At 59.1% G+C, this 8,681-nt stretch overlaps 2 protein-coding genes across 2 annotated transcripts; both read left to right on the top strand.

Moving 5' to 3' along the window:
* Positions 1-103: 103 nt before the first annotated feature.
* Positions 104-778, top strand: LOC115603107 (integrin alpha-D-like). The gene is made up of 3 exons (XM_030474720.1): positions 104-224; positions 386-496; positions 591-778. The coding sequence occupies exons 1-3, from the start codon at positions 120-122 to the stop codon at positions 651-653; spliced, it is 279 nt and encodes a 92-aa protein (XP_030330580.1). The 5' UTR covers positions 104-119; the 3' UTR covers positions 654-778.
* A 1,069-nt stretch (positions 779-1,847) lies between these two features.
* CD2BP2 (CD2 cytoplasmic tail binding protein 2) lies at positions 1,848-8,524 on the top strand. The gene is made up of 7 exons (XM_030474727.1): positions 1,848-1,919; positions 2,909-3,010; positions 4,484-4,589; positions 5,699-5,862; positions 6,587-7,058; positions 7,837-7,910; positions 8,259-8,524. The coding sequence occupies exons 2-7, from the start codon at positions 2,930-2,932 to the stop codon at positions 8,379-8,381; spliced, it is 1,020 nt and encodes a 339-aa protein (XP_030330587.1). The 5' UTR covers positions 1,848-1,919; positions 2,909-2,929; the 3' UTR covers positions 8,382-8,524.
* The last annotated feature ends 157 nt before the right edge of the window (positions 8,525-8,681 follow it).

Below are 8,681 nucleotides of genomic sequence, written 5' to 3'. Positions count from 1 at the left end.
TGTCTATGGGGGATTCTATGGGGATATGGGTGTTTTTGTCTATGGGGTGTCTATGGGGCTCTATAGGTGTCTATGGGGGTCTATGGGGCTCTATGCATGTCTATGGGGTGACGCCCCACATGTCCCCCCAGCACCGGCTGCACAAGGCGCTGCTGCAGAGCTGGGCCCGAGTCAGCTTCGATGTGGGGCGATACCACAACATGGGGGGGCGGCTGGAGCTGCAGGTGAGCCCCATAGCGGCTATGGGGCAGGGGGGGCTATGGGGTGGCTATGGGGTGGCTATGGGGTGGCTATAGGGTGGCTATGGGGGGGGTCTTTGTGTGTCTCTGCGGGCTCTATGTGTCTCTATGGGGCAGCCCCACATCCCCTTGTCTCTGCCCCACAGCTCCAGACCGAACTGGAGCACACGGAGCCCCCCAACCTCCTGCCCCACATCTTGGGGGGGTCCTTGGGGGGGCTCGTGCTGCTGGCGCTGCTCGCTATGGGGCTGTACAAGGTGAGCTATGGGGCAGGGCTTAGCTTAAGGCCCATAGAGGCCCTATCTATGGGGCAGAGCCCTCACCCCCCCGCCCCACATCTCTGCCCCATAGGTCGGCTTCTTCCGGCGCCGCTACAAGGAGCTAATGGACACCCCCACAGGAGACCCCCAATAGACCCACATCTATGGGTCCGCTATGGGGCAGAGTGGGGGGGGTTTAGTGCCCCACATCCTGCCCCATATCCTGCCCCACATCCTCTGTCGGTGCATTGAGTGAAATACAGACCATGGTCAAAGAGAGACACAAATGTGTGGGGCGGGATATGGGGCGGGTGTGGGGCAGGATATGGACTCGGTGGGGTGGGGTATGGGGTGGGATGGGCCCTATGGGGCAGGATATGGAGCGAGATGGACTCTATGGGGTGGGATATGGGCTCTATGGGGCTCTGTGGGGCGGGATATGGGTGCTCTATGGGGCAGGATATAGGCTCTATGGGGCTCTATGGGGCAGGGTACGGGCTCTTTGGGGTTCTGTGGGGCAGGATATAGGCTCTATGGGGCTCTATGGGGCGGGATATTTGCTCTGTGGGGCGGGATATGGGCTCTATGGGGCAGGTTATGGGGCAGATGGCCTCTATGGGGCAGGATATGGGCTCTATGGGTCTCTATGGGGCGGGATATAGGCTCTATGGGGCTCTATGGGGCGGGATATTTGCTCTATGGGGTGGGATATGGCCTCTATGGGGCAGATGGCCTCTATGGGGCAGGATATGGGCTCTTTGTGGCTCTCTGGGGCAGGATATGGGCTCTATGGGGCTCTGTGGGGCAGGATATGGGCTCTATGGGGCAGGTTATGGTGCAGATGGGCTCTGTGGGGCAGGATATGGGCTCTATGGGGCAGGTTATGGTGCAGATGGGCTCTATGGGGCAGGATATGGGCTCTTTGGGGTTCTGTGGGGCAGGATATGGGCTCTATGGGGCTCTATGGGGCGGGATATGGGCTCTATGGGGCGGAATATTTGCTCTCTGGGCGGGATATGGGCTCTATGGGGCAGGTTATGGGGCAGATGGCCTCTATGGGGCAGGATATGGGCTCTATGGGGCTCTATGGGGCAGGATATAGGCTCTATGGGCCTCTATGGGGCAGGATATGGGCTCTATGGGGCGGAATATTTGCTCTATGGGGCGGGATATGGGCTCTATGTGGCAGGTTATGGGGCAGATGGCCTCTATGGGGCAGGATATGGGCTCTATGGGTCTCTCTGGGGCAGGATATGGGTCTCTATGGGGCGCTCAATGCATCCCTATGGGGCGGGTCTTTGCGGCCGCGGCCCCTTTAAGCGCCGCCGCGCAGCGACCGTCGCCCGTTGATGACGCCACTTCCGCCCGGAAGCGGCCCCTCGGCGCGCAGGGGCGCGGGGCGCGCTGCTGATGAGCGCGGGTAATTGGGCTCATTTGCATATGCTAATGAGGGCGGGAAGCGTTAATTGGGGTCAGTGGGGGTCAGTGGGGGTCAATGGGGGTCGATGGGGGGGGTGTTAATGGGGGGGGGCCCAACGGGGGTGAATTGGGGTTAATTAGAGGCGTTAATGAGGGGTAAAGGGGGTTAATTAATAGGGTTAATGATGATTAATGAGGGTTAATTAAGGCTGATAATGAGGGTTAATTGGGGTTAATTGGGGCTGTTAATTAGGGGTTAATTAAGGGTTAATGGGGGTCATTAATGGTTATTAATGAGGGTTCATTAAGGCTGCTAATGGGGGTATTAGGGGCTAATTAGTGCTGATAATGGGCCTTAATAAGGGTTAATTAAGGAGATAATGAGGCCTAATTGGGGCTGTTAATGAGGGGGGCTATTGATTAAGGGTTAATTGGGGTTAATTAGAGGGGCCTATGAAGGTCAATTCACGCTGTTAGTGAGGGTTAATTAGAATTGATAATGAGAGTTAATTAGCTCCATTAGGAGGGGTTAATTAGCGTTGTTAATGGGTTAATTAGCGCTATTAATGTGGGTTAATTGGGGATCTTAATGAGGGTTAGATAGCGCTATTAATAGGGATTAAATAGCGTTCTTAATGAGAGTTAATTAGTGCTGTTAATGAGAGTTAACTAGTAGGCCTGCTAAAGGGGGTCTCTGGGGGCCTATTGGGGGGTTAATGGGGGTTAATTAGCGCTATTAATGGGGCTTAATGGGGCTAATTAGGGTTAATGGGGGTCAATTGGTGCTATTAATGGGGCTAATTAGGGTTAATGGGGTTAATTAGCGCTATTAATGGGGCTAATTAGGGTTAATGGGGGTTAATTAGTGCTATTAATGAGGCTTAATGGGGTTAATGGGGGTTAATTAATGCTATTAATGGGGCTTAATGGGGCTAATTAGGGTTAATGGGGTTAATGGGGTTAATTGGTTACTAATTGGTGCTAATGAAGGTCATTAATCGCCGCTGACCAATGGCCAAACGCTCCGTGACCTTCGCTGACCTCGAGGGGGAGGGGCCAGAGGAGGAGCCGCCCCTCCCCCCCCGCAAGAGGGTGAGTGGGGACCTGGGGGGCGCTATGGGGCGCTATGGGGGGCTATGGGGGGCTATGGGTGTCTATGGGGGGCTATGGGGTGTCTATGGGGGGCTATGGGGGGCTATGGGGCTATGGGGGTCTGTGGGGGGGTCTGTGGGGTGTCAGTGGGGGGCCATGGGGTGTCAATGGGGGGCTATGGGGTGTCTGTGGGGTGCTATGGGGTCTCTATAGGGTGTCTATGGGGTGTCTATGGGTGGCTATGGGGGGCTATGGGGGGCTATGGGGTCTCTATGGGGTGTCTATGGGGGGCTATGGGGTGTCAGTGGGGGGTCATTGGGTATCTGTGTGTGTCTGTGGGTCTCTGTGTTTCTATGGGTCTCTGTGGGTCTCTATGGGGTCTCTATGTGTGTCTGGGTCTCTATGGGTCTCTATGGCTCCCTATGGGTCGCTGTGGGTCTCTATGGGTCTCTATGGGGTCTCTGTGTCTCTATGGGTCACTGTGGGTCTCTGGGGGTCTCTATGTGTCTGTATGGGTCTCTATGGGTCCCTATGGGTCTCTATGGGTCTCTGTGGGTCTCTATGGGGTCTCTATGGGTCCCTATGGGTCACTGTGGGTCTCTGTGGGTCTCTGTGGGTCTCTATGTGTCTCTATGGGTCTCTATGGCTCCCTATGGGTCGCTGTGGGTCTCTATGGGTCTCTATGGGGTCTCTGTGTCTCTATGGGTCACTGTGGGTCTCTGGGGGTCTCTATGTGTCTGTATGGGTCTCTATGGGTCCCTATGGGTCTCTATGGGTCTCTATGGGTCCCTATGGGTCTCTATGGGTCTCTATGGGTCTCTGTGGGTCTCTATGGGGTCTCTATGGGTCCCTATGGGTCACTGTGTGTCTCTGTGGGTCTCTGTGGGTCTCTATGTGTCTCTATGGGTCTCTATGGGTCCCTATGGGTCTCTATGGGTCTCTATGGGTCTCTATGGGTCACTATGGGTCACTGTGGGTCTCTGTGGGTCTCTATGGGGTCTCTATGGGTCCCTATGGGTCTCTATGGGTCTCTATGGGTCTCTATGGGTCCCTATGGGTCACTGTGGGTCTCTGTGGGTCTCTGTGGGTCTCTATGTGTCTCTATGGGTCTCTATGGGTCTCTATGGGTCCCTATGGGTCACTGTGGGTCTCTGTGGGTCTCTATGGGGTCTCTATGGGTCCCTATGGGTCTCTATGGGTCTCTATGGGTCTCTATGGGTCCCTATGGGTCACTGTGGGTCTCTGTGGGTCTCTGTGGGTCTCTGTGGGTCCCTATGGGTCTCTATGTGGCTCTATGGGTCTCTGTGGGTCTCTGTGGGTCCCTATGGGTCTCTATGTGGCTCTATGGGTCTCTGTGGGTCTCTGTGGGTCCCTATGGGTCTCTATGTGGCTCTATGGGTCTCTGTGGGTCTCTGTGGGTCCCTATGGGTCTCTATGTGGCTCTATGGGTCTCTGTGGGTCTCTGTGGGTCAGGCCATGGGCCGGTTCCCGGGGCAGCCGTCACTGGACAGTGATGAGGAGGAGGAGGAGGAGGACGAGGCCGAAGGCTGCAGCGACTTCAACCTCTTCCTGCCCCACGGCACGTGTGGGGCACCTATGGGGGGCTGTGGGGCTCCTATGGGGGTCTATGGGGCACCTATGGGGGTCTATGGGGCACCTATGGGGGGCTGTGGGGCTCCTATGGGGGTCTATGGGGCACCTATGGGGGTCTATGGGGCACCTATGGGAGGCTGTGGGGCTCCTATGGGGGTCTATGGGGCACCTATGGGGGTCTATGGGGCACCTATGGGGGGCTGTGGGGCTCCTATGGGGCACCTATGGGGGGCTGTGGGGCACCTATGGGGGGCTGTGGGGCATCTATGGGGGTCTATGGGGCACCTATGGGGGTCTATGGGGGTCTATGGGGGGCTGTGGGGCACCTATGGGGGTCTATGGGGCATCTATGGGGCACCTATGGGGGGCTGTGGGGCACCTATGGGGGTCTATGGGGCATCTATGGGGGTCTATGGGGCATCTATGGGGCACCTGTGGGGGTCTATGAGAGTGCTGGGGGCCATTGGGGCACTTGTAGGGCAGCTGTGGGGCACTTTTGGGTCTATGGGGAGGTGTCTATGGGGCACTTGTGGGACGCTGTCGGTCACCTATGGGTCTCTATGGGTCACTATGGGTCTCTGGGTCTCTATGGGTCTCTATGGGGTCTGTATGGCGCTCTATGGAGTCTCTATGGGTCTGTATGGGGTCTCTATGGGTCTCTATGGGTCTCTATGGGTCTCTCTCTATGGGTCTCTATGGGTCTCTATGGGGTCTCTATGGGTCTCTATGGGTCTCCATGGGTCTCTATGGGGTCTCTATGGGTCTCTATGGGTCTCTATGGGGTGTCTATGGGTCTCTATGGGTCTCTATGGGTCCCTATGGGTCTCTGTGGGTCTCTATGGGTCTCTATGGGGTCTCTATGGGGTCTCTATGGCTCTCTATGGGTCTCTATGGGTCTCTATGGGGTCTCTATGGGTCACTATGGGTCTCTATGGGGTCTCTATGGGTCTCTATGGGTCACTATGGGTCTCTATGGGGTCTCTATGGGTCTCTATGGGTCTCTATGGGTCTCTATGGGGTCTCTGTGGGTCTCTGTGGGGTCTCTATGGGTCCCTATGGGTCTGTGGGTCTCTAACCCCTCCCCTCCCCCCCCAGGCTCGGGGGGGTCCCCGGAGGGGGCGGGGCCGGAGGAGGGGGAGGGGCCCATGACCCCGTTTGACCTCGGGCCCGAACTGGCCGAGGGGCACTTTGACCCCCAGGGTCACTTCATCTGGCGCCCGGCGCCCCCCCCGGACCCCTGGCTGGAGGCCATCGAGGGCGTGAGTGCGGGGGGGCGGGGGTGGGGCGGGGGTGGGGCAGGTGGGGGGCGGGTGGGGGGAGGGTGGGGGGCAGGTGGGGGGCGGGTGGGGGGCTGGGAGGTTGGGGGGGAATAGGGGAGGAAATAGGGGGAAGTGGGGCAGAAGGGGGGAAATGGGGCTGGGAGGTTGGAGGGGGAAATGAGGGGGAAAGGGGGCAGAAATGGGGCAGAAATGGGGGAAATGGGGCAGAAATGGGGCGGAAATAGGGGAAATGGGGCAGAAATGGGGGAAATGGGGCAGAAATGGGGCGGAAATAGGGGAAATGGGGCAGAAATGGGGGAAATGGGGCAGAAATGGGGCGGAAATAGGGGAAATGGGGCAGAAATGGGGCGGAAATAGGGGAAATGGGGCAGAAATGGGGGAAATGGGTCAGAAATAGGGGAAATGGGGCAGAAATGGGGCAGAAATAGGGGAAATGGGGCAGAAATGGGGCAGAAATAGGGGAAATGGGGCGGAAATGGGGGAAATGGGGCAGAAATGGGGCAGAAATGGGAGAAATGGGGCAGAAATGGGGCAGAAATGGGGGCAATGGGGCAGAACTGGAGACAATGGGGCAGCAATGGGGGTGGGAAGGGGCAAGATGGGAAATGGGTCAGAGATGGGTCAGAAATGGGGGTTTTAAGTGAAAACACGCGGGAAATGGGGGGCGCAAACACCCTTTAACCCCCTCCCCTCCCCCCCCCAGCTCCCCATCAAGCCCCGCCCCCCGCGCCGTGACGTCACGCCGTCGCCTCCCCCCTCGCCCCCCCCCCTGCGGCAGCTGCTGGGGGAGGCGCTGGAACTGCTGCGGCCGGGGGAGACGGTAGGGGGCGCCCTGCGGCGGCTGGGGGGGCGTGGCCGGGAGGGGGGGCGTGGCCAGCGCCAAGCCCCGCCCCCTGCCCCCCCGGAGCTGCTGCGATTGGTCGCCGTGGCCGATGGGCTGGTGGCCAGGGGGGTGCTGGGGGCCCTGGAGGAGCATCGGGAGGGGCTGGAGAGGAGGATGAGGGAGGAAACGGGGGGGGAAACGGGGGGGGAAGGAGAGGAAATGGGGGGGGAAACGGGGGGGGAAGGGAAGGGAAGTGCCCCCCCCCAGGGCGGAAGTGGAGCCGTCGACATGTTCGCGCCGGGGGAGGAGGAAGAGGAGGAGGAGGAGGAGAAGAGGGAGGGGAAGGAGGAAGGTGAGTGGGGGGGGTGTGGGGGGTGGGAATTGGGGGGTTATGGGGTGGGAAATGGGGTGGGAAATGGGGGTCTATGGGGGGTCTGTGGGGTGGGAAATGGGTTTATGGGGTGGGAGATGGGGCTATGGGGTGGGAAATGAAGGGGTCTATGGGGTGGGAAATGGGGCTATGGGGTGGGAAATGGGGTTTATGGGGTGGGAGATGGGGTTTATGGGGTGGGAAATGGAGGGGGTCTATGGGGTGGGATTGGGGGTCTATGGGGTGGGAAATGGGGCATCTATGGGGTGGGAATGGGGAGGGGTCTATGGGGTGGGAAATGGGGGGGCTGTGGGGTGGGAAATGGGGTTTATGGGGTGGGAATGGGGGGGCTGTGGGGTGGGAAATGGGGCTATGGGGTGGGAATGGGGGGGTCTGTGGGGTGGGAATGGGGCTATAGGGTGGGAAATGGGGGATCTATGGGGTGGGAAATGGGGGAAGGGGGGGCTATAGGGTGGGAAATGGGGCTATGGAGTGGGAATGGGGGTCTAAGGGGTGGGAAATGGGGGGCTGTGGGGTGGGAATGGGGCTGTGGGGTGGGAAATGGGGGTCTATGGGGGGTCTGTGGGGTGGGAAATGGGTTTATGGGGTGAGAAATGGGGCTATGGGGTGGGAAATGGGGGAAGGGGGGGGTTATGGGGTGGGCAATGGGCGAGGGGGTCTCTGGGGTGGGATTTGGGGAGGTTAAAGGTCATCTATGGGGGGGGCGCTTTGGGAATGACCCCTCCCCCCCCCCCAATAGAGGAAGTGCTTTGGGAATACACGTGGGAAGAGGGGGGGGACATCTACGGCCCCTTCAGCAGCGCCCAAATGCAGGTGAATGGGGGGCGGGGCTTAAAGGGGGCGGGGCTTAAAGGGGAGGGGCTTAATGGTGGGAGGGGCTTAAGGGGAGGGGGTGAAGGGCGGGGCTTAAAGGAGGGAGGGGCTTAAAGGGGAGGGAGGGGTTTAAGAGGAGGAAGGGGCTTAAAGGGGAGGGGCTTAAAGGGGGAGGGGCTTAATGGTGGGAGGGGCTTGAAGGGTGAAGGGCGGGGCTTAAAGGAGGGAGGGGCTTAAAGGGGAGGGGCTTAAAGGGCAGGAGGGGGTTAAGGGGGAGGGGGCTTAGGGGAGGGTGTGTTCTTAAGCCCCTCCCCGTCTCTGACGTCACTCCCTCCGTCCCCCAATCAGGAGTGGGCGTCGCAGGGCTACTTCCGGGGGGGAGGGGCGCGGTGCCGGCGGGTTCTGCCCCTCCCCCACCCGCCGGGCCCCTTCTACGAGTGCGCCCGGATGGACTTTGAGCTGTTCACATGAGGGGGGAGGGGCTAAAGGGGGGGAGGGGTCAAAGGGGGGGAGGGGCTAAAGAGGGGGAGGGGTTAAAGGGAGGGAGGGGCAAAAAAACCCCCCCCCGAAAAACCCCCAAATTTTAAAAAAACCAATCAAAAGAAAAAAAAAAATCGATTTATTTTAATTTAACGGAACCGCGGGGGGGGGGGGGGAAGGGTTTAACCGTGCCCCTCCCCCATCGTGTATGGCCCCATCCCCCCCTTCATGTTCTTCACGAAGGGCCCCTCCCCTCTCAGCCTGTGTCACCCCATCGGTAGCGCCCCTCCC

Source organism: Strigops habroptila, unplaced genomic scaffold (assembly GCF_004027225.2).
Source record: "Strigops habroptila isolate Jane unplaced genomic scaffold, bStrHab1.2.pri NW_022045612.1_ctg1, whole genome shotgun sequence".
Lineage (NCBI taxonomy): Eukaryota > Metazoa > Chordata > Aves > Psittaciformes > Psittacidae > Strigops > Strigops habroptila.
This window is presented reverse-complemented; position numbering and strand designations above follow the sequence as displayed.

Coding starts and splice junctions, on each gene's coding strand:
- LOC115603107 (XM_030474720.1), top strand. CDS start 120: ATGTCCCCCCAGCACCGGCTGCACAAGGCGCTGCTGCAGAGCTGGGCC. Junction 225..385: donor GGGGGCGGCTGGAGCTGCAG/GTGAGCCCCATA, acceptor TCTGCCCCACAG/CTCCAGACCGAACTGGAGCA. Junction 497..590: donor TCGCTATGGGGCTGTACAAG/GTGAGCTATGGG, acceptor TCTGCCCCATAG/GTCGGCTTCTTCCGGCGCCG.
- CD2BP2 (XM_030474727.1), top strand. CDS start 2,930: ATGGCCAAACGCTCCGTGACCTTCGCTGACCTCGAGGGGGAGGGGCCA. Junction 5,863..6,586: donor GGCTGGAGGCCATCGAGGGC/GTGAGTGCGGGG, acceptor TCCCCCCCCCAG/CTCCCCATCAAGCCCCGCCC. Junction 7,911..8,258: donor TCAGCAGCGCCCAAATGCAG/GTGAATGGGGGG, acceptor TCCCCCAATCAG/GAGTGGGCGTCGCAGGGCTA.